We start from the raw sequence: 26248 nt of genomic DNA on the forward strand, positions 1-26248 counted from the left end.
CTATGTATGCATTCCTTCAACCTCAATTCCTAAGAACAATTCAAGAAAGAGAAATTTTAAAACAAGAAAAGATTTACCTACCTTTGATGCCAACTGTGATTTTAGGCCTAAGAATGAAAAGACAGTGTTGCTTTCCTTTGATTCAAAAAAACTGTCATAGTCCTAGAAAAGAGGAGAAAAGAAACAAAAAGCAAACAATCACCTTTGTCTTTGGTGCTTTTGATAAATTCTTTCTGTAAATAAAAAATGTACCACTGCTCCTTCCAGGCCAGGGGAAAACTACAAGAATCTACTGGATTTGCTCTGCTTGAGCCTAAACATTCCGGCCTGATGATGAAAGTAACAAATTTTTAATCCTAAACCTGTGACAGATTAAAACGTAAAACCTTGACGACAGAAATGAAATCAGAACACGCACCCTCCTCCATGTGTCAAACTAACACTCATTTGTGTGGAATCACCCTGACCTAAGATTTCACTCAAGCACTTCAATATGGAAGGCTGCCTCCCAATTCCACTCTTGATATTTTGTTATCTAGAGCTTTGGAAAAAAAAAAAAATCACAGATTAAACAGAAAAGCCGTAAAGGTCTCCGTGTGTCAATACATGTGCTTCGATTCTGCTTTTGAAGTTTTCCACATTCTTTGAGAGTGTGTCTTCAGACAGAATAAAAAGATCAAATAAAAACTAGAGGAAACTATATTCTCTATAACATTTATCTTTGCCTCTGACACAGAATCACTCTTCTTTTTCTGCTGTCATGAGAGAACCCATTGAGAAATTCTGGTCAATATGTTCATTAGCTGTTTTCTTCTCAAAAGTTTACATGTATAATACTACATAGTTTCTAAGATGATATAAAGCAGTTTTAAAATTTGATAGAAGTCCCTGTAATAACTTTATGCAGAGCCTGAATATTGTAGGCAGACAATGGTCAGAATCATTTTTAGGCATCCGCCCTGTGTTGGGTGCCTTACAATCAGCATGTCATTTAATGCCCATGACAGCCCACCAGATTAGAGATTGGCTCAGAGCAAGAAATGTTGCCCAAGTCTGCCAGCCAATATGTGAGAGAGCTGAGATTTGGGCTGAAGCATCACTGGTATTGAAATCAACACTTTTTGGATTCTATGATGCCTCTTGCCCAAGAGGAAACCAGGTACAGGGCACCCCGTATACTGGAGTCACCGAGCCCTAATGAACCTACTGCTGAGCTGAGTCAATGGCATTACAAGTACTTTTGAAACCTGTCTAGGAATCTAAATAAGAGCTGATGACGTAGAGTGGACATCTGCTTCTTGCAAAGCATTGCCTCTGCTGATGAAAAATTTTTGAATTATTGGATTTTGTGCAGACTCTCTCGTCAGAGTGCAAGAGTCTCATGTGGTTTGAGGGCAGCTTGGTTTTGGTTCCCGGTCATCTCAGCCTCAGGCCTCACATAGCTGTTCCTTCTGCAGAGCTTCAAGGGGTCCCTCCTGCTGTCATTCAGATCAGCTGTCAGGCAGTCACCCCCAGAGAGAAGACTTCCCTGACCCTGCCAAGAAGGGGTGACACATCTGAAGAGGGAGGCTCAGGGAAGACCTCCTTGGAAAGTGGAGTTTCAAGCTGAAATCTGAAGAATCAAAAGAGTTGGCCAAGTTAAGTGTTGGGAAAGGAGCGTGTGGGACAGGGAACAGCATCAGTGAAGTGGGGCCAGGTTTGAAAGGGATCAGCATATGCCAGACTTTGTAAACCAAGAAAAAGATTTTGAATTTTATCTTAAGTACAAAAGGGAATTGTGTCTGGGTTCTGAGCAAGGGAGCAGAATGATCTATTTCCTTTAAGAAAATACCAATGTCAACTGTGTAGAGAATGGCTCAGAGAGAGGGCAGCAAGAAGGGAAGTGGGGAGAAAGATTAGAAGGAGTACCCTCTTCTGTGGTCATTCAGGTAGGAGATGGTGGCAGCCAAAGCCAGAGCGATGGTAATAAACGTGGAGAGGAATGGACTGGAGAGAGAGTTTGGAGGAAGAATTGATCACACTCAATTGTGGAACTGGTGCAGAGGGCTGGGGAGAATTAAGAATTAAAGCAGCTCTCATACAACTCAACAACAAAAGAACAAACAACCCAATTTAAAAAAAGGGCAGAAGACCTGAATAGACATTTTTTCCAAAGGAGACATGCAGATGGCCAACAGGCAAATGAAAAGATGCTGAACATTGCAAATCACCAGCGAAATGCAAATCAAAACCACAATGAGATAATCCACACCTGTCAGAATGGCTATCATCAAGAAGACCACAAACAACAAATGCTGGCGAGGATGTGGAGAAAAGGGACCTCTTGTACACTGTTGGTGGAAATGTAAATTGGTGCTACCACTGTGGAAAATAGTAAGGTGGTTCTGCAAAAAACAAAAAACGGAGCTACCACATGATCCAGCAATTCCACCCCTGGGTGTATGTCTGAAGAAAACAAAAATGTTAGTTCAAAAAGATACATGTACCCCAATGTTCATAGCATTATTTAATAATAGCCAAAAGATGGAAGCAACCCAAGTGTCCATCAACAGATGAATGGATAAAGAAGATGTGGTGTATATATATAAATGGAACACTACTCAGCCATAAAGAAAGAATGAAATTTTGCCATTTGCAACAACACAGATGGACTGGGAGGGTATTATGCTTAGTGAAATAAATCAGACTCAAAAAAACAAATACTGTATGATATCACTTAAGAGTATAATCTAAGAATACAACAAACTAATTAATATAACAAAAAAGAAACAGACTCATAAATATAGAGAACAAACTAGTGGTTGCCATTAGAGAGAGGAAAGATGAGAGGGGTGGGGGACTAAGAGGTACAAACTACTATTTATAAAATAAATAATTTTTATAGGATATATTGTACAGCACAGGAATATAGCCAATATTTTATAATAACTGTAAATAGAGTATAACCTTTAAAAATTATGAATCACTATGTTGTACACCTGAAACTTATATAATATTATAAATCAATTATACCTCAATTTAAAAAAGCATTTTGGGTAAAAAAAATTAAAAAGAATTAAAGTAGCTTTCTGAACTTTGTGACTTGATGGAAAAGACCAGAGAAAAAGCAGGTTTGAGGGTAAGGATGGAGTTGAGTTTCAAAACATTAAGTTTGAGAAATTGTATGAGATGTGAAGAAGATACCACCTGGGCAGTTGGAGGTTCCAAGTGACTCTAGGGTATTACAGATTTCATAGAATTTTATGGAAAAGTTGGCAATTTTTTATAAGGAAAACTATGTCACAAATAATACAGGTCTCAATTTGATGGACAATTTAGGCAAAATCCCAAGAACTGAGAATGTTGTTACTAATAATCTTCGTAACAAAGATAGTTCCAAATAGTTGAGTAGCAATTCACTCATCTGGGTTCAAGAAATAATCCTGTTGGACAAATACTTTCTCTACCTGATCATATGTAGCTTATGTTCTACTTGGTCACAGGAGGAAAAGGGCTAAACTGTAGCCAGGTGGTCTCACCCTTGTAGATACCCACCATATAAAAATCGGTGTACTTGTTTGTTTCTCTTTGTACATATTCTGCCACTACTCAGTGTACATTCTTTCCCTAGGGAATGCCATTCACAGCCATGGCCCTAATTAACTTATATCTCTAACTCTGACTTTTCTTCTCAGTTCTGGTTCCATAAGCAACTAACTGTTCATAGACTCAAACATAATGGGTCTAAATCACAGTTCATGATCTTCCTTCCACCCCGCAAGCTGGATGTCTCAGAAAAATGGCACCACCATCTCATGGGCTCGACCAGTCAGAAATCAAGGCATCACAGGACTCCTCCTTCCCTCAACCAATAACTATCTTACACATCCCTTTAAACTCTCTATTTTTCTACATTGGTCTCATCACCTTAATTCAAGCTAGACTTCTGCAGTAGCACCTCAATTCATCAACCCTTCTCAGTCTAACCTGTTTCCCTCCAATAATTCTCAAGCAAAGACAGACTGATCTTTTATAATTGCCATTTTGATCATATCACCCTCAGCTCAAATCCTTTCTTTCAAGACTTCTCATTGCTCGTACAATGCAAATTAAAATTCTTATTACGACATAAGAGGTGCTGTAAGGTCTGACTTAGACAAGGTAGGGGAGAAGAGAGGTCTTGTCCTTCCACCTACACCAACATCTACATCTGGTTCACAGATTCATTTCTGGGAAACCCAGTGGCCTACATGCTCAGACAACTGGAGATGTGATGTCCGACGACCTACTATCCAAGTTATGACCCTGACCAACTCATTTCACCTCCTCAGACTGTTTCTTCTTTTCTGTATCAGATACCACCAAAGTCCCTTGAAGCTCCAGAATTCTATAAAATGATGGAACACGCAGTGGAGTGGCTCTTAACTGGGTTGTTAGCTGTGTCCAGATGTAAAGTCCAGCCTATGCACTCCTGTTGCTAGACACCTCTTTGAGGAGTTTACCCCTCTCGGAATAGGAAGCATGTTTAACTGAACAAGAAAGGGAAGGGACAATAGTGAGAGAAAAAAATTGAGGACTAGTGACTTGGTCATCAAAATGCTGTCCCTGTTCTTGAATTCTGAAAGGTCTTTACCTGTTTCTACTTGATTAATAATCTCTGATGTCAGTGTGAAATGCAGGAATGAAAAAATAGAATAATGTAAGACATTAAAAAAAGAAAGCATGTCTGACTCAATCACTGCGGCGTGAATTTTAAAGACTGAAGTGTGAACATGAAAATACAGTGCTTGCAAAAGATCAAAAGGCAAGTTACAATGAGACTTAACATGTATAATTCAGATTTCAGTGTTTATATTAAAAACTTTAATCTCAAAATGATTACAATTCTCCAAATCACAAAACTAGAAATAAGGTCAACTCTCACAAGCAAGTTTCATATATACAAAACAAGATGTAAAATATATACATGTAGAGAAGATATGTAACATTAAAAACTTAAAACATTAGAAAATTAAAACCCATTTAACTAACATTGACCCAAAACTGTTCTCATCAATGTTAGTCACCCACAAAGGTATTGAGAAACGTCAGATATTTAGAAATCTCAGAATGGCAACATTTCTTATTTATATAAAAAAACTCTCTTGAGCTGTATTTCTGTCATAAAAATTATACCCATTATTTTTATTTTATGAACCTTTAACTCAGTGCCACATCACTACAGGCAGAAGACTTCCAACCTGAATATTAAATTGGATCCTCCCAACAGTTAAGCAATTGTCACTTAAGGTAATTAACTCCTTCCAAAGTGACAAATACAAAACTTGGTAATTAACTTTAAAAGCAGAATAATTGAAAGGAAATCATTTTTAAGAGTCAGTGTTAGAACAGGACCTGACACACACCAGGCAACGTGGAGGGATGAGCAGTGTTTGCGAATTAATGACGGACCTGCTACGTTTGTAGGTCATCTTATGCTAGTAACGTAATTTGAGTAAATTCCATTTCTGCTCTAATATTTACAGATTTTAAAGCATGATATAAAAGTTATACTTTCTGACATAACAAAGTTTTGAATGGCCTAATGAATCTCAAAGTGTAAGAGGTTAAATTATTTTCTTTGTCATGTTTAGACAAGGAGTAGGTGATTTATCATTTAAGATCTAGGATTTCTTAACAGTTAATCCCTTCTTTTAGAGGGTTAATCGATTATATTAAATCATAAATTAAACGGTATGATATAAAATAATTTAAGTGTAGGAAGTGTTAGAAATTTTTTTCATTTTTCAGTTTTATTAGGTAGAATCATTAGTTTGACTGCATATATATACAACATATTGCATGTAAATACATACACACAACATACTACACATATTTTTAAATTCACACATATGTACTATTCATTGTTTCTAAGAAGTTTTAGAACTTTAGTTTTTTAAACTTACATAGTTATCAAAGGAATAAAGCCAACCACAAAATAAGAATTAATTCAAAAAGATACATACACCCGCTGTTAACAGCAACATTATTTATAATTGCCAAGATATGGAAGCATCCTAAGTGCACATCAATAGATGAATAGATAATGAAGATGCAGCATATATAAGTAATGGACTACAACTCACCCATAAGAAAGAAGGATATTTTGCAATTTGCGGCCCTTCATTCACTTTTTTCCCAGAAGTGTTAGAAATTCAAAAATCACCTCCTATTAAGATATAAGTTCTTACACTATGGCCTTAGGCATTCCCCAATAAAAGAGAAAAATCTGCTTTCTTATCAAGTTCACTTCACTTATCAGGCTTATTTAAAAAAAAAACATACTAAGGCTCATACTGCAAATGTAAAAAGCAGTGCATTTTAAAAATTCACTATGAAGTTTCTAAATAGGCTTGCTGAATTCCTTATAGTCAAAGACACTCTTTTTCAAATGTCTGTAAATACATGTCTGCAAATTGCACATTGTAAGACTTCCTGTAACTAAAGAATCTAAGATCTGTTAACATCACCTTTGGAGAAGAATACAAACACATAAAGCACATCCAAGAAAAAATCATTCAGTTTCAGAAGCTGGTAGGTCTTTATTACATTTAAAACAAAGGCGGAGAAAATTCACATTGTTTCCAGTGATGACTGCTTATGAAAAGAAAAAAATTCTGGACTATGTTGATATCGGGATATGTATGTCAGTAACTGAGCACTGTTACTAATGGAGTATTTATCTAAATGCTGCTATTTTAAGAATAAGCAAGCTTAAAAAAAAAAAAAACAGCTAAGCAGCTATTTAAAAGAAAAGGGGAAAAAAAAAAAGTAAAGCTTCCATTACCTATACTTCTGTTTGCTTTTAAGTGAAAACCAACGTTAGAAGCATTTATAAGTTCATGATAAAATCTACAACAGGTAGAGCCCACAATAGGCCCATTCTTCCAGGGAGCTTACTTAAGGACATCACCCGACCGCTGCCATTAGACTATTCTGGACCAGACGAGCACTGGAGACAAAGCCCTGAAAGTTCTCTGCCCTTTTAGCGTTCCCTAAGAGAATGGCAAAGAAAACCCACAGCAGCCACTCTGGAAAGCTGTATCCTTCCCACGCTAAGTCAACAGTTAAGTGACGGACCCACATTCTTTCTCCGTGCCACGGGCCTCTCCAAGCAGAAGGCTGCGGGGAACAAAAACAGCACGTGGCCCCCAAGGAAATGGTGGCAGCAACTGCTTCTAAATGAGCCACAGCAAATTTGGTTTACCCCAAAGAAGAAATTCTTTAAAAAAAACAAACACCTTGGTAAGACTAAAAGATTTACTGCTGCTGCTGCAAACAGGCAGAGACGCCTTCCTGAGATTTCTTTTAAGCCTGAGGGTTGCTTCTGAGCGGAATTTCTAGATTCAGTGGTTAAGGGTCGTTAACGCTATATTCTATTTTGTGAAATCCAGATATAGAAGGAAAAAATGGTTGACAGCTCCAATCCTTGGAGGATATGTAAGATGGAGTTGTCTAAAACAGCTTCATTCAGCAATTTTGAGGCCAAATACCAAAAATATGAATAAGCCCAGAGCTGAAGATTTAAAATTCCTCACTCGTGTTGAACATTTCTGACCATGACTAGTATAAGATGGCAGAGGAAGTAAATTACATCTACTCAAGCACCCACTGAAACTGGATGGGAAAAAATTTTTTTGCTAAACATAGGAAAAGCAACCAGCAATAACAATTTTAAGAAATACCCAGAGGATTAAGTGAAAAGGCTAAAATTAATTAAGAGAATCTCTTAAATAATCATATTTGTGTCATTCTTCTTTAAGCCACAGGAGTTTAGAAAAATAAAATTATATAACTCTTCCATGACTGCTTATAAAACTAAAGAGTTCTATAGACAGTAGGGTTTATATACCACTCAGCCATTAAAAAATTATAAAACAATGCCATTTGCAGCAACATGGATGGACCGGAGATTGTCATTCTAAGTGAAGTAAGCCAGAAAGAGAAAGAAAAATACCATATAATATCACTATGTGTGGAATCTAAAAAAAAAACCACGAACCAACTTATTTACAAAACAGAAACAGACTCACAGACATAGAAAACAAACTTATGGTTACTAGGTGGGGAAGGGATAAATTGGGAGTTTAAGATTTGCAGATACTAATATATGTAAAATAGATAAACAACAAGTTCATACTGTACAGCACATATATTCAATACCTTGTAGTAACTTATGGTGAAAAAGAATATGAAAACGAATATACGTATTTTCATGTATGACTGAAGCACTGTGCTGTACACCAGAAATTGACACAACATTGTAAACTGCTATACTTCAATAAAAATATACATATATACAAAAAAGAAAATAGTGTTTATGTTTATAACAATATAAATGTACTATATTTACATATTACATACTATAATAGTTATTATATTTACAGAAAAGAATGTGACTGTAACAAACATTTGCAATGCCGTGTGTGTGTGTGTGTGTGTGTGTGTGTGTAAATCAAAATGGGGGAGAAATGACAGAAACTCTGAGAATGCAAATTTCTCATCTTCCAAAGAAAAAAGGTAAATACCATCTAAATTTTAAAATCAAGTAATACAGATAGTATCTGAAACACAGAGTGGCAATAACTTAAGAAAACCACAAACCAGTACCTCAAAAAAGAGGCTAGCTCTTGGGAATCTGGGGGAGGTCACTTACCAAGAAGGGCAGAGGAAAACTAACATTTCACTTTGGACCCTCCTGTCAACAGGCTTTATTGTCTTAACGCTGACATTAACATGGCCTTAGTGTTCTAAGAGTTTTGTTTTCTTTTCATTAACTTTAGCGGCATAAGGCTCAGTAAAGAGGAAAATTTTAACAAAAGGAAAACTGCCAGTTTGGATATTAGTTCAGATATACCACAAAACATGCAATTGGGGTCCCCTGAAACTGTCCAGATGAAGGTTTTCCATATTCAAAGCACAAGGCATTGTTTTTAAGGAAGACATGTCCCAGGGATTCATCACTGTAGAGTATTGAGGCAAACATCTCAGTAAGGTGAAAAGGGAAGATTAAACATTTATAAACAGAAGAATAAAAACTAGGATTACACAGAAGAGAAAACCACAAGAATATCTAATTAAATTGCTATGCTTCTGGGCATCCAGCAATCAGCAATAAAGAGGAACTGATACCACCCTTTCCCATCTCCCTTTCCTGGTATCTGAAAGGATGCCACATGAGATCATTTACAGTAAAACATCTGAAGAAGATTCTCCTTGACTAGATAACTGATCTTTAAGACAGAAAGCCTGGGAATACAGATTTTCAAATGCAGATCAAAAGTTTCCTAAGAAAATTCTACCTGTGGGGTGGGTAAGCTTCTAATAGAGGTGATTTCCCAAATAGATTTCATTGTAATCAGAAAAAAGATTCAATAAGCTTGCTTTTGCGATATCTGGCTTCGAGTTTTATTAATCAACAGGAATGCGTGGACACAACATTGTAAAATGACTATAAACTCAATACAAAAAATGTAAAAAAAAAATCAACAGGAATGTGAATGCTCAGAACCTTGACAAGGTAAGACCCAACAGACTGGGTTAGCTACCTGCTCGGCTGAAAACATCCATGCAGCTATTCATTCATTCTGACAACCAATTTTTGTTAAGTATGTCCTAAGTTTCTAGTATTTTGATAGGTACCAGGTACTAAGATAAATAAGCCACAGAGTCTGCGGAGGGTGAGCACAAGGAACTCAGAGACTGCCTGAAGGCAAAGACATGGAAAAAAATTTCTACAAGCTGAAAGTCATAACAGGGGTGATGACACACAGGTCTGCTGGGCGAGGAGGAAGGGGAGAAATAATCAGAGTCCTAGTTAATTAGAGAGAGTCAATAACAAGGCCTGTTTGAACTGAGTTTTGAGAGAAACAGGACAGAATTATGTAGGAGGTAAAAACCACAATATTTGGTAACCAAGAGGGTGAGGTGAGGAAAATGAGTGTGGGGTGATTTTCAGGGCTTTGCCTTAAGTCTCACATAAATGATGCAGCCATGAACTTACATAAATAACATCCATACTTTAGAGATAGACCACATCTCCAGTGGATGATGAAAATCTTAGACTTTAACTATAATATATAATTACTACAGACATTTGGACCATTTGGACTTTGATATAGGTCAAATTTCTGTCCATCACAATGTTCCACTCCATTCTGCCAGATTTTCATGAAGGAGACTTGGGGAAAAGCTAATCCTATGTTTCTCCAATGAGACCACTACAGAACCCCAGGAAGCAGAGGGAAATGCAAATGGACCGTGGAGAAGCCTGCAAGCCAAGCATGACATTTTTAAAGGGTAGGAAAACAAAACAAACAAAACCAAACAAAAATTGAACAAAAAAGAATATGCAGCAGAGAACTATGTGACCCAAAGCCTGAAGTATTAACCAGGTGGCACAACCCCTGATCTAAAGAATTAGAAGATATATTTTGAGGCAGCCCCTGGAGATGTGAAATGTCTTTGGAGCCTTGTTTAATCTCAAAAATTCATGGAAATCAGATGTCCTGCCCCATAATACATCAATGTTTGTTTTGCTGTTAAAAAAAATATTGTGTTTTGGAAAATCTTCCAGTCAAACGGCTGCTCTGGGTAGATGGGCACTCTCTACTCATATGACTTTGGGCACCTCCAGGCCCTGAGAAACCAATTCTGGTTTTACCAGCAACATGTACAGTAATTATTTCATTTTAACTCTTACTAGGTTTCACTAAGTGGCTTTTTCTCGATTCTGAACCCAGATTCTGAGGCCCCTGACAATAACCCTTCATATCTCGATGACAAAATATCCCCCCAAATTTTTGTTGTTTGACAGAGGATTCTCACAAAAGCAAGAAGAGTGGAATAGCCTAAAATGAGAACACATTTTCTATAATAAAATTCAATTTCATGCACTTTTCAGAACAGCTTGCCAGTTACAAACTATTGTTTCACGTGGCTAGAAACAAACCAAGTAGCCCACAGTGCAGGGGATGATTAAGTTAATTATAATAATCCATCCAGGGGAACAATATGCAAACTCTAAAAAATTAGTTTACAATGACATGGAAGCTACTTTTGTTAGAGAACAGAGCAGGGTACAAAGTGGCATATAGGACGGTCTTTTGAGGATTTTGGTAACCATGGAGAGTCCTGGAACTAAGATACTGAGGGACAACTGTATATATGTGTGTGTATATATACGAGTGTGTGTGTTGGGGGTGGTGTCTCCGTGTGTATAGAATCTTTTTAAAAATAAAATCATACGTATGAAGCAGGGATTTGTAACACTGATAATTAAGGGAGTTGGTTCTTCAGCATCAAAACATCCGCAAACACACTAAAATATATTATCGCAAGGCTGTCTTCTCAAAAGTCTTACATAAACACTGCACTTGGGAACATACATTTAGGTGCTCTTGTGGTGTGCTTCTGAATCTCCACCAATGGCTAGAAAATGCTAACACATCTCCTTGTTTCCTTTCATATTTAAGGAAGAAAAGGAGAGGAGACTCTGCCAAGGACCACTGCTGGTCACGCAGCCTTTCTGAGCCTCCTGAAGGTCAGTCTAACCTATTTCTGGTCCACTTCAAGGCTCTAATTAACCAAGGTAGTACAGAGAAAGGCAGTCGTAGCTGGCCCCCAAATCATGACTTAAAACTAGTCTATAGCTTTAATGTACCTTTATTTGGTCAGCAATACCACATGCTTGGGTAGGTACAAATCTAACATTCTATAAGCATCATCTAAAAGTACAAAAAAAGTAACTCAATAGTTTTAAAACATAAATCATCTTATAAGTTGCTGCATGGAAACTGATCAAAAGGGTATTTTTCTATAAAAATAGTCTGCCATCTGTCTCTCAGCTGAGCTGTCCTCTCCTCCTTATGAGAGAGGACTTCACATGAGTACCTCCAGCCACACACTCCACCTCACTTCATCTCTCTCCCCACCTTCACCCAAAGCCCATTCTGAGTACTGGCATCCTCAGCCATGCATGCACCTGCTTGTCTTGATTATCTGAACAGTCACTGTGTTTTTCCCCCTTGATGGTGAATCCACAGACTGGTTAATATGACACCAGTCAAATAAAACTTGGCTGCATTCCCATTTCTAACTTCCAGGTTTTTTTTTTTTTAAATAAAATGAAAGAATTAATAAATCAATTCAGCAAAGTTATGGGGCAAAAAACCAACATATAAAAATCACTTGTATCTCTACACACTAATAATGAACAAGTAGAAAAGAAAATCAGGAAAATAATTCTATTTACAGTAGCATCAAAAAAACAAAAACAAAAAAAACTGAACTTAGAAATAAACCTAACTAAGGAGGTAAAAGGACTTGTACACTAAAAACTATAAAACATTGCTGAAAGAAATGAACAGATACACAAAAAAATGAAAAGACATCCTATGTTCATAGACTGGAAGACTTAATACTGTTAAGATGTCAGTGCTGCCCAGAGCAATCTAAAGACCCAACATAATCCCTATCAAAATCCTAATGGTGTTTTTTGCAGAAATAGAAAAAAAAAATCCTAAAATTCAAACAGAATCTCAAGGAATCCCAAATACGCCAAAAAAGTTTGAAAAGGAACAAAGTTAAAGAAATCATACTTCTAATTTCAAAACATACAAAGTTACAGTAATCAAAACAGTGTGGTCCTGGCATGAAGACAGACATATAGACCAATATAATAGAATAGACAGCCCCCTAAAATAAACCCTCATGTATATATGGTTGAGTGACCTTGAACAAAGGTGACAAGACCACTTGATGGGGAAAGCAGTCTCATAAACAAACAGTGTGGGAAAAACTAGATATCCACATGCAAAAGAATGAAGTTGGATCCTTATCTTACACCATATACAAAAATTAACTAAAAATGAATTAAACATAAGACCTAAAACTATAAAATTCCTAAAAGAAAACATATGGGAAAAGCTATATTTGATGAGTAAAGATTTCCTGGATATGACTCCAAAAGCATAGGCAACAAAAGCAAAAACAGACAAATGGGACTACATCAAACTTAAAAACTTTTGTTCACCAAAGGATACAATCAATAGATTGAGAGGCAAACTAAGAATGGGAGAAAATACTTGCAAATTAGATATCTGATAAGGGGTTAACATGTACAAAGAACTCTTACAACTCAACAACAAAAAAGTAAAAAAACCCAATTAAAAACAAGGAAAATGACTTAAATAGACATTTCTCCAAAGACAATACACAAAAGGACAATGTGCATAGGAGATGCTCAACATCACTAACTATCAAAGAAATGCAAATCAAAACCACAATGTAACACTGTAAACTGACTATACTGCAATAAAAAAAAAGTGGAAACCCCCCCCATAATAAGATATCACCTCACACCCATGAGGATGGCTACTCTCAAAACAAAACAAACAAACAAACAAAAAACCAAGAAAACAAGTGTTGGTGGGGATGTAGGGAAGTTAGAACTTCTGTGCACCTTTGGTGGGACTCCAAATGGTGCAACCACCACGGAACACAATATGGTGGTTCCTCAAAAAATTGAGAATAGAACTACCATACGATGCAGCAACCCCACTTTTATGTATACATCCCAAAGAATTCAAAAGGATCCTGAAGAGATTTTCGCAAACCCATGTTCAAAGCAGCACTATTTACAATAGCCAAGAGGTAGAAGCAACCCAGTGTCCATCAATGGATGAGTGGAAACACAAAATGTGATACATACATCTAACAGAAGCCTTAAAAAGGAAGGAATCTTGTCACGTGCTTCAACCCTAAAGGCTGAATGTCTGTATCCCCCCAAAATTCATACGCTGAAATACTGATGTCCAAAGGCCTTTGGAGGGTGATTAGGTCATGACAGTGGAGCCCTCATCGATGAGACTAATGCCTCTTATAAAGGAGAGCTGAGAGAGCTCCCTTGTCCCTTGCCCCAAGTACGGATACTATAGTGAGTTGGCAAATGCAACTCAGAAGGGAGACTTTACCAGAAGCCAACCATAATGTAACCCTGATCTTGAACTTCCAGCCTCCAGGACCGTGAGAAATAAACTTCTGTTGTTCATAAGCTACCCAGTCTCTGGTTTGGTTACAGCAGCCTTAATGGACGTGCAACATGGATGAACCTTGAGGCCATTATGCTAAGTGAAGTAAGCCAGTCACAAAAGGACAAATACTGTATGATTTCTCTTCTATGGTGTATCTAAAGTAGTCAAATTCATAGATACAGAAAGGAGAATGATGGTTATCAGGGGGCCAGAGAGAGGGAACAAAGGGAGGTTACTGAATGGGTATCGAGTTTCAGTTCTGCAAGCTGATCAAGTTGTGGGGACCTGTTTTACAGCAATGTGAATATACTTAACATTACTCAGCTGTCCACTTAAAAGTGCTTAAGACAGTAAATTTTGTATGTTTTTTCGACAATAAATTTTTTTAAGAAAAAATATAAAGAAATCCAAATTTTTTCCCCCTCCTGAATGGGGAGGGAGAAAAGAAATGGGAGTAACTGTTTTCCTTTTTTGTAAATGTGTCCCTTTTCATTTCTGGGGTGTTCCATATCTGCCACTTGCACACAGAGAGAAGAGAGTTTAAACCTTCAACATGAGGATCTGAGCTTTCTAAACTCCAAATCAGGCACTAAAACCCATGAGAGAAGCCTAGGCGCTGGGATGTTTACCTTTGGATCCCATTTCCAGAGAAGAATCTTGCTCATGGTAGGACACACCAGGGAACCGGCGAGAACAACCAGTCTGTGTCAATGAGCATTCCTGACTACAAGTAACTGAAATGGATGCTGGCAACTTAAAAGGGAAAAAAAATGTATGGAGGTATAGTCGGGGAGCTCATAGAATCCAAATTAAGGCTAGAGGACCAGTTTAGAAAACAGGAGGAATTTCTGTGCCTGGGAAGCCAAGAACACACCCAGACCACATCCCAGGATCAGCCACCTTAGGACACCAGCCATGGGCTATGCCTCGCCCCATTACCCCCCGGACACTCACTGAGCCACCTCCTACTCATCCTGTGTTTCTGCATCGTTCCCTTGATGTGCAAATCTGAGCTGGGAAGAACTGATTGCATCTGCCAGGGAGTTTCCATTTCGGTGAGGAATTCCTCCCAATGGGCAAGATATTCAAAAGCTAAAGGGGAGGGAAAAGGCAACTGGCCACACTGGCTAGCAAGTAGCTCAGCGGCTGTTTATATCTCACATGCCTAGCGCATCCAGTTTAACATAAAGTAATAAGTTTCCAGCCAATTCCAGGAAACGGGAGAAGCTTCATATTTACTAGATCCTGTCACTTGCAATATGGCGTGTTTCCATAGGTCATCCGACCAGACAAGATCCCTCATAAGCCATCCCTGGTAAAGCACGGTGCACAGGAGCAGGTGGGGTGAATGCAGCCGTTGTTAGTTGCCCTCTAGTGCTTTTCCTTTTGTCAGAGTTGAATTTATCCGACCTTGATAAGAACAGACACTGTCTTCAAAACTCCTGCTGGAACAGACTATAAAGACAGAATGCACACACCAGCTCTGCTGTCACCATCACCACGGGACTAATGCTGCTCAAGCAGAGAAGATGCCATTTATCGGGCACAGTTTAATCAGTATGGAAGCTGCTGGCCAGCTGCTAGACAAAAATGTCCATAGACTCCGTACGGCAAAGATACACAGAGATTTAGAAAGTCATAAAGGGGTGAAAATAAGGGGAAGGAATTAACTTTATTTCACATCACATCCTTTTATTCATTAAATACATTCCTCTACTCAAAGGACTCTGAAGACTTCTGCTTTTATGGTGATGGAGCAAAGATGTCTCTACTTCCTTTCTCTTGAGAGGTCAATGAAACAACAAGGGTTAAAAAAAAACACTCTATTTTTTAAATAAGACTGGGAGACGTCGATGGTCCTGAACCATAACATAAGCAGGAATTGGGTAGAAAAATGGTGAGGGATGTTCAAGAGCAGAGGGCGGTCAAACCTCAGTGTCTGCAGAACAGCATCACCAAGAAACAAGCTGCAGGACCCACGGGAAGCATCAGGAATTGGAAGTGTCAGCTCTTGTGAAGATGGGGTGAGTGGCCAACGGCAGGAGACAGGGAGACTGTTTGAAAGTCTGTAGAAGCAGCAGATACACTGCCAGGTGCCTCACTCTCCCCAGAGGAGCTACACTGTTAGTAGACGTGGCATCTCGGAAGCAACAAACTTATAAACAGCAGCGCTGAAGGGAGTGGGGGATGAAAATGGGGATATGAAATGAGTTATGTGCATGACAGAATGCGACCCTCCAGTTCTCTCCCCCTACAGGTCCAGAACTCCAGAAGCCAGGCTGATAGATATTCCTGAAGCAAGAAACTGAAGGGCCATTCTCTGGGAATATTAAACCATCATCAGAGAAAAGGCCACAGACAATACTATCAGTATCTGCAGTGAGAATGCTAACAGGCTACCCAGTCATCATATAGCGAGGTCCAGTGAGAAACAAGCCTACAGGCGTATACAGGCACACACAGCTTCTAATCAGCCTTCTAGTGCCTCATCACTTAAATAAACAAAAGACGAGGATCATCAGACATCTGAGGAAGGCTCACCACACCCATAGAAAGGACCATGATAAACAAAGTGAAAAAAAGGAAATTAGTGGAAACATGGACAATACTAGAAAAGAGAAGAAAATGTCAAACAAATCATATTTAGTGTCTCCACTGAGCTAAGATCTCGCATTCATCTCATAAAAGCACAACGTTAAGAAAGTAAAAAAGAGGGAAAAAAAGATGGCATTAAAAAATTCAGTGATACATATAAAATAGATAAACAACAAGGTCCTACTGTATAGCACTGAGAACTATATTCAGTATCTTGTAATAACCTACAGCGGAAAAGAATCTGAAAAAGAGTATGTGTGTGCATGTGTGTGTGTGAATTACTGAATTACTATATTGTACACCAGAAACTAACACAACATTGTAAACCAACTATACTTCAATATAAAATTTTTTTTTAAAAATCCAACAAAAGAATTCACAGGTAATTTAGAGAATCTCCTAGAAAACAGGACAAAAAGTTAGGGAAATGGGCAATACAAAAAAAAAAAAGGTCCAATGTCGAACTTAATAGGCACTTCAGAGAAAGAGAACAGAGAGAAAAGCAGGGAGAAAATTTTCAAAGAAAATAATAGAAGAATATATTTAATAAAACTCAATCATATAATTCTTAGACTATAAGGACCTACTGAGCACTCAGCACAGTGAAGGAAAAACAGGTAATTTACAAAAAATTTTAGATTACACATGAGTAAGAGATTGTAAAAACTTGCATACAAGAAATTGAATAAAAACACACAACTTGAGGAAAATGGCATTGGATATCTCAATTACAGCACTAGAAACCAGATGATAATTCTTCTCAACCTCGAATTCTATACCCAGCCAAACTACTATACAACTACAAAACCAGAATAAAGGCATTTTCATAGCTGCAATGGCTGAGTGACCAAAAACCACTGGATTTTTGTTTTATGCTTTCTAGCACTATTTGACTAGTAGCTTTACTTTATTTTGAACTGTACAGTTCACATACATTTTCAACTATTATCTCATTTTGGTCTGTGGGCACAGAGTACATTTTCTAGACTCTGTAATCATGAATAGGATCTACCCCTGGTTGGCATATACATCCCCTAATAAAATATGAGACCATGACATTAAAAAACTCCACAAAAGTAACGACCATTATTCTTACATAACCCTTATTCTTACATAATAATGTAATTAAGAAGTACTTTAGAAAGAGTCACAAATACCTGGGAAGTAAGATAGATATTATCATCCCTTGCTTAAAGATGAGAAAATTGAGGCGTAAAGGGATAAGTGACTTTCCAAAGGTGTCAAGCCAACATGAAGTAATACTGGAACTCAAATCTGTGTCTAGGGCCAGGTTCAGGCTTCTCCTCATGACACGTAAGAATGCTGTGCACAGTCTTCATGGCTTTATGTCTCAACATCTCATTCTCCCTTATGTTCACGGAGAACTGTTTCCTTTCTAGCCACCAAAAGCACTGCTATCCTTTTGCTCACCCTGACAACAACAGTTATTTATTTCACCTCAAACACCTCTGCCCTGTAGTCCCACCCCCTTCTCCAGGCCATCCTTGAAGAACTGTTGTGCACGTCTCAGAATAAACACTGACTCATTTACTTAGAGCTATGGCAAAGAGCAAATCCTAACTACTCATTAGGAAGACATTTCTTGATTTTTTTTCTTAACCTATAAAGTCAGAAGGAAAACATAATAGACAAAAGTGCCTTCAGCTTCTCATTGCTACATATAGCAGGGAGGCCCCTAATGTATTTTATTTTTTTAACCTTTTTTAAAAAAATTTTTTTAAAAATTGGGGGGGGAGGAAGTAATTAGTTTCATTTAGTTAGTTAGTGAAGGGACTAGGGAATTGAACCCAGGATCTTGTGCATGCTAGGCATGCACTCTACCACTGAGCTATACTGTCCCCCCCATCATATTTTAGATGTCATAATGACCCATCTGGCTCATGATCATATAAAAAAGGGAAACTCTGGTTTATAATCAGAAAAAAATTAGCAGTTTTTTATACTAAAGAGGAAGATTCAAGAATATTTACTCCTTCCACTCTGCCTCCCAAATTGTATTAATCAAAAAAATAGAACACAGTAAACACGCACATACACAGGTGCCCTTCCCACCTCCTTTCCCACAACAAACACTGAGGCAAGAAGACACACACACGCACGCTCTCACGTTCACACGGTCTGGGACCCTGAACTCATACACCCTCCCAACTGCACGCTCTGTTAGACTTGTGGACCTGAATTGCTACTAGGTGAGAAGGTCACAGTCTTCACTGAAAAAAAAAACAACTGCACTCCGGGTGACTCTGTGTTTTGAGGCAGGCAAAGAAATAACGTGATAACCATCTAGCTACTTACTCCACAGTATCGGTCGTCATTGAATATCTGAGGTGGCAGAGGGTTGCCCTGAGCAGGCTTCTTCTCCGGGGGGATGTTTTTGTACATCCACTGCCTCTGTTCTTCTGACATTGTGATGTCCACCTCCTCAAACTCTATCTTGTTGGCTTCCAGAAATCTCACTACATCCTGCTGCTTCTTCTTTATCTGAAAAGAGAAGACAGACAAGGAGAAATGTTCATCTGAAACAATGTGTGAATATTTCCAAATTGAACTAGATTTGATTTCTCTTTGTCAGAGGTCACTGATACAAAAACAAAGGCATTTTCGCAGATGCCACACACTGTCCAGTCCCTGGTTATCCAGGAGAGGCCTAAGCCAAGTCCTGTCACAGTGGTTTCTCCACTTAGACTCCCCAGAATCCTGGCGCACAACTCAGATTGTCTGAAGGAACAGACTAGGCAGCAGGTGGGAGATTCACTTAGTTCTCAGGGGGCCATAACCACTCCCCACTCCCACCCCCGGAAGCTGACATGTACAGTCATGAAAGCCCCCTCTGCCCAAAACCATTTGAAAACCAGGGATAGCCCATCTGAGGTGTTGACACTTCATTGATTCCTGGGAGCGGCAATTTTTATTCCCTTCAGCAGCCTCTTTCAGATATTCCACAGCTGCAGCCACTGTCATGAAAGCATCCTTTCATCAATTCACATGAGAAAAATGTTCTCCATGTCTAAGGTGAGAGTAAACAGCAAGCACCATCCTACTTTGAACTCTTATTTCTTAACCCTTATGGTTCCTCTGATCTTTCACGTTTCCTTCTCCCGTCACTAGGGGTCAGGTGTGCTCTTGAAGACCTGCAAACACATCTGGAGGTTTTCGAAACGTTACCCAGGTTCGTACTGATTAATTGAGATGGGGTGACAATATTCAGTATCTTAAGCGCAACATGTGAAACATGAGAAGACAAGCATGCTTTTTCTAAATGATTCTGGGAAATCTGCATAAAGAACAAACTTAGGCAGTAAAGTAAATTTTATAATGGCCAAAGAAAAGAATCACGTCGAGAGGTCAAGCAGCTGGAAAGACCGCTCATCACAGAGAACAAAATGCTAAAGAACAAACTTTCAGAAAAAAACCATATGTTATCACTCATATGTGGAAACTAAAAAGAAAAACAAAAGAAAAAAGTACACTATGAACTCATCTACAAAACAGAAACTGACTTGCAGACACAGTAAACAATCTTATGGTTACCAGGGAAAGGGGGTGGGAAGGGATAAATTATATAAAAATAGATTTTAAAAAAGTTTCTTCTGTATAGCATGGGGAACTATATTCAATATCTTGTAATAACCTTTAATGAAAACGAATATGAAAACGAATATATGTATGTACATGCATGACTGGGACATTGTGCTGTACACTAGAAACTGACACATCGTAACTGACTGTACTTCAATTTTAAAAAATAAAGAAAAAAAGAACGAACTTTCACATACTGATTTTCCCCATCCAATTCCCCCACAAAAGTTTCAGTGACATGTGTCTCTGAGGTAGAAATCTGTTACATACCATGAGCAAAAAGGTTCTGCTCCCTGGATTCAAGTCCATGAATGACTTAACAAGATGGCATAGTTAGTAGGGACAGAAATAAAAAGCTGGCAAAATAGGACATCTTTAAGCTCAATGATGTTATAAGAGAATTCCTTGTGTACAGTTATAAATCCGAGTCGAAAAATGACACCTCAACTTTAATTAAGCCACTTCTCATGTCTGAAAAAGTTAACTTTCCTGCCTCACTCATACAATTTCAGAATATAGTTATATTATTTCATAACTTCAGTGTGCAAAAAAATATCATTCATCCTACTTAATTTCCCCTTATAGCCTTACCAGGTCGTTTTTATTGTCCCAGAGGTTAAAAGTGTTCACCTATTTTGATCAAGTCCTAGTGTGTGTTCTAGTCAAGACAATCATGTCATTGCCCTAAAATCCTTCCTTAGTGGGTCCCCACTGCCCTTCGTAAACCAAACAACAAAAGGTACCTATGGCTGTACTACCCAGATAACTGCCAAAATTTGAACAGAGGAAGGGGTCTGGATTTAATGTCCATATTGGGAGCTCTGCATACCCAGCTCATTTCAATTGTTCATGAGAGTGATCAAAAATGAAACTTATCCACAGTCAAACCCTGGTTTTCCATATTTAATGTATAGACATATGACATTCACTATTACCCTTAAATGCAGGTAATTAAAAACTCACACATTCTCAATACAAGCGTAAGTCAATACATATATACAGCTTTTTTACTCCCCCACCTCCTGGCCCTAAACACATAGACACACACACACACACATACACACAACATTTATTGCTGGACTATAATTATCTACAGCTCAACTGGTCTTTCCTTCCACAGGATTATATTCAGTAAAAACAGCTGCACCTTGTCTTTTCCACTCACCGAAATATCATGAGCACTGGCCCCTGTCATGAAAAATTTTTCAAAAGCATTAATTTTAATATCTTCCTGGCAATTCCATCATGTAGCTGTACAGTTAACTATTAATACATTGTTGGGAAGCTGGCATGCTTATAAGTTCCACCACTAGGAATAACAGCATGCAGTGAATATCGTTATTAATAAATCTTTGACTGTATCTCTCAATACTCCTTTAGGACCAAGCCCTGTGAACGAAGCCCAGGTCAAAGGGCGGAGACATTTTTCGGAGTCCTAATGGACTCAGGCCAAACTGCCTTTCAACAAGGTCATATCAATTTATGCTCCCGTTTGCAATGACTATAAGTGTCCATGTCCCAACAGTCCTCTGTCCTGAATGCCAATATTTGAAAGTTGCATTGTGGAATATTAAAAATCAAATGATGTGGGGTGATGGGCAATGACTAAACTTATCGTGGTGATCATTTCACAGTAGATACAGACATCCAATCATTATGCTGCACAGCTTAAACTTACACAGTGTTATATATCAAATTATATCTCAGTAATATAATTGGGGGGGGCGAAATGGTTGCTGTCCTAAGAAAACATTCAAATGCATCATTATACACTATCAATGCTCAGGAAGCAAAGGATAGTTCCTCACCAACCCTGGTGACGGTTGGCGGTAGTGTCAGAAGTGAAATGTCTGTAATCATATCTGCATTTTAAGAGGAGAGCAGGAGAGGCATGACCAGATTTGTGTTTCAAAGAGATCGCTTTAGCACTATGTACCTTAAAAAGAAAAAAGGAGAAATTCTGTATGTACTGTTAACACTGTTATGAAAAGGTCTCCAAGATGTATGAGTAAGCGAAAAAAAAAAAAGCAAAAAAAACCAACAACTGTGTGTAGACTAGACACTTTTTAAAAAAATAAAACAAACCAAAAAGAAGAAGAAGAAGAAGAGAAACAGAAATAGGAACACTTTTGTATTTACTTGCATTTTTTCATTTTTTAGAGAAACACTTGAAGATGATATGAGAAACTAACAAAAGTGGTTGCCCAGGAGGCAGGGCATGGGAACTGGATGACGGGGGCAAAGTCAGAGCAAGAGTTTTCCCTCTCCATGTGTGCAAACATTAAACTTTTTTGGAAAGTGTAAATGTGTCAATATTCAAAAGATTAAATAGAAGAAATTGATTTTGATAGAGAAGGAAAGATTCCCTAGAAAACAACTCGGAGGGGAGCAGCAGTGCCCGGCCGTAGAGGCACGGGGCGTTTCATAGAAAGCAAGTTTCCCAGCAGGGCAGGAAGCTGGACTTAGAGCATTTGGTGACTCGCTGGCCTCCATGGCTCCTTACACTTAGAAGAAAGGCCAGAAGATTACAAAGAAAAGAGAGAGGGAAAAGCTAAGGCCACAGAAAATTAACTAATACCATGGTGAATCACCCAAATAAACAAGCAGAGGCATTTAACCCAGAGAAGCAAGTTTCGAGGGGATGTTTGTGTCATTAGCCTCAGGAAGGAAGATGAGTCAGCCACCAGGGCTGCTTCTGAGATCTCCCAGGTGAGCGTGGCTGGAACTGTGGGAGCCCAGGCATGAGTGGCAGGGGCAGGCCAGCTCAGGAGGCAGGACTGGGGAGAAGCTGGGGCTCGGGGTCATGGAAAGGCTTCCCACGTGGCAAGAGGAAGCCATCAAGGTCACTTCCCATGCTGGCCTAAACCCAAAGTTTGAATAATAATAGCACAAACCATCACTTCCCTGACAAAAGAGCTTTATTCTCCTCACATTTCAACCGTCCTGAAACAAAATGCATCTTACAGTCAACATCAAAAGAAATGTGGGGACATAGGACTTTCTCAGAGAGAAAATCTCTAAACGTTGATAACCAGACAATCAGGGTGGTGCTAGGAAGTAGAAGTTAAGTCTCTCGTGATCGAAAAGGCCTATGAATTAGAAAGTTGTTAAAATTATTTTTTTCCCTTTTGTTTCAGGGATAGATAAATATCTACAGATAAATTTACTTTGTGAGTTTCATCTGTGCATCACTGTATACAGGTATTTGTGAACCACGTGGTATGTGCGGTACTTGTTAAAGGGCTTGAGAAGTCACGAAGCAAAGTTTACACAAGCATTTACCAACAAAAAAAAGAAAGGGGGGAGGGTATAGCTCATGTGGTAGAGCGCATGCTTAGCATGCAGGAGGTCCTGGGTTCAACCCCCAGTACCTCCTCTGAAAATACATTAAACCTAATTACCTCCCCCACCCCCACCAAAATAATTAAATTAAAAAAAAAGACATTCAAATAAAAAATTGTGGGGAGCAGGGGAGGAAGAGAAGAAGTAATTTGTGGGGCAATAGTGGCTGCCTTCACTGAAGTCGATTTGGACACAGGATCATGGTTCCTATGACTCGTGTAGCTGTCTTTTTTTTCCTTCAAACACACTTAGAAGCCATGGCAGACGATGCTAGTTACTTACCCAGTAGCCAATCTCCTTTTCTTAATTACAGAAGCCTGGTTTTGTTTAAGAAAGCAACGTGCTCAGCTACAAAAACTTGTGGACCAGAACTCCTCTGCAACTAGGGGTGATCCCATGACACAGTGCTGGCCAGTGAGATGTAAGGGAAGCGCCACTTAATGAATGAACAGACAAAGCCCATTCTGCACTTGGTCCTCCTCCTTTCCCTTGCAGAAATGCACACGTGGTGACTGGAGGTGCAGAAACCCTTCGGCAGATGTGGTAACCAACACTAAGGATTGCCAAGCAGAAGGACAGGAGCCTGGGTACTTGATGAAATTTTACAGCTGCCACAATAGTCCTGTGCAGCCTCCTCGAAACCATTCTCGGTTAGACAAATAAACCCCTAATTCATTAAGCCACTCCTTATCAAATTTTCTATAGCATGCGTCCAAATGCAGCGCTACTTGGGAAAACTCTTAACTGCTACATAAAATGTCTTCAGCAATACTGTAGTATGATGGATTGAAAATAAAAGGTATTATTGCACAGCAGAGCCCAGAAAATAAAAGCTGTAAGACATCAATTTCACATAAGTGAAATGAGTATTTGTCACTGGATAAATAGATGAGTTTTCATTTTTTTCTTTGTAAAGCAACCACAAAGTTGTTGGACCTGAAACAGGAAGATAGCTACAAAGGCATGAAAGTTGCATTTCACCTTATCATTCAAACATACCCCATTACACAGCATCCGAAGCGATTAAAGGGGACAGACGCTGTTAAATCTCTTGGGCTAGATCGCAGGTAGGCCTACAGGCCAATCCTAGCTCGCTTGCTGTTTTTGTATGGCCCACAGCCCATAACAGTCTTATCTTTTTAAATGGTTGAGGGGAGGGGAATCAAAAGAATAATAGTATTTCATGACACGTCAAAATTCAGCGTCCATAAATGAAGTGATATTGGAAGACAATCACCTCCATTCATTTACACACTCTCTCCGGCTGCTCCTGCCCCACAAAAGCACAGTTGAGCAGTTGTAACAGAGGCTGTCTGGTTCCCAAAGCCTAAACTACTTATCACTTGCTCTTTTCAGAAAAACGTTTGCCAAACTCTGCCCTAGATCATGGATCTTCATTTCCGGCTCAAAGCTCACTCTCTCAGTGAGGCCTTCCCGAAACCACATGATTTTACATTTTTACCAGCCCTTCCCAGAACTGCCTATTCCCCCTTCAATTCTTTTTTTTTTTCACCATCGCATCTGACCGTAGCGACTGACATACTGATCATTTTACACATTTGTTTGTCCACCTCCTCTTAGGATAATACAAATTCCACAAGGGCAGGGGATTCTGTCTGCTGTTTTGTTCGCTGCTGCAGCCCCAGGGTCTGGAATGGTCTCTGGAACATACCAGACGCTCAATAGACAGTTGTTAATGAACAGACAGGATTTTCACAAGGGGAAGGACTGGTGTAACAGCAGAGCTGATTCTCTCATCAAGGAGGATGAGATACCTCACATACCACCTCCCAAGCGAGCCCTCTCTAACCACCTCAGCTGAAGTTTTCATTAAATGCATTACAATTTTATTTATTTATCTGTTTACTTGTTTTCATGCTCATCTCTCTCTCCACAGGATCAGTTCTGTAAGCATAGGGACTGGCGCACAGGAAGCCCTCAGTAAATATTAACTGAGTGGATGATTAAAGAATTATCACTCCAGTGCTGAACATCAAAGATTTCCAGGTGATATGCCAGCGATCAAAATGAGTTGATAATTTAATTTAGGAACAAATGGAACTGAAGTTTAGCCAAACAGGAACGTAGATCAAACACCAATATTTCTCAGTTAATGCTAAAACTGCATGAATTTAAAAAGTAGCATGTCTAGGAAGCTACATGGAACTGTAAGAGAGCCTAAATAATTCAGAAGACTCTCTAAACCCTGAATGTGAAAAAGGCCTCGCTTCTAACGTTGACACTGATATTGAAGAAAGTCGTATGCGATCGCATGTTTCAAGAAATGTGATTGTCAGTTAATTTTAAAAACTGCAAGTGAGTAACGTAGTACTTTGTTTTGCCCAAATGTTTTTAAAAGATCGCTGATATATTTGCAAATTGATGGCAACTGAAAATTAAGCAAATATGTTGGTATTTCTCTGACTCTGCGACCCCAGAATTCTATTGCCCTCAACCCCTTCCCCCAAATATCTCCCAGAGCTCTGAAACAAGCTCCTCACTTGTGCTTCAAAGCAGCCCTCCTGGCCACTGCACTGATTCGTGCTACAGCACTGAATGCATCGCCCCAAAACTCCTATGTTGAAACCTACCCTGCTCCCAGGTGATGGCGTTAGAAGGTGAGGTTGATGGGAGGTAATTAAGTTATGAGGGTGGAGTGC

General features: G+C 38.8%; 1 protein-coding gene across 1 annotated transcript in view; it reads right to left on the bottom strand.

Annotated features, from left to right (window-relative positions):
- SH3BGRL2 (SH3 domain binding glutamate rich protein like 2) overlaps nucleotides 1-26248 on the bottom strand; it is a 59650-nt gene that overhangs the window by 5896 nt on the left and 27506 nt on the right. Inside the window, exons 2-3 of the mRNA XM_031455966.2 lie at nucleotides 18963-19148; nucleotides 82-162 (exon numbers count right to left, since the gene is read on the bottom strand). Of these exons, the coding sequence (XP_031311826.2) occupies nucleotides 82-162; nucleotides 18963-19148 (267 nt within the window). The remainder of the gene's footprint in view (nucleotides 1-81; nucleotides 163-18962; nucleotides 19149-26248) is intronic.

The sequence above is a fragment of the Camelus dromedarius genome, chromosome 6 (assembly GCF_036321535.1).
Source record: "Camelus dromedarius isolate mCamDro1 chromosome 6, mCamDro1.pat, whole genome shotgun sequence".
Classification (NCBI taxonomy): domain Eukaryota; kingdom Metazoa; phylum Chordata; class Mammalia; order Artiodactyla; family Camelidae; genus Camelus; species Camelus dromedarius.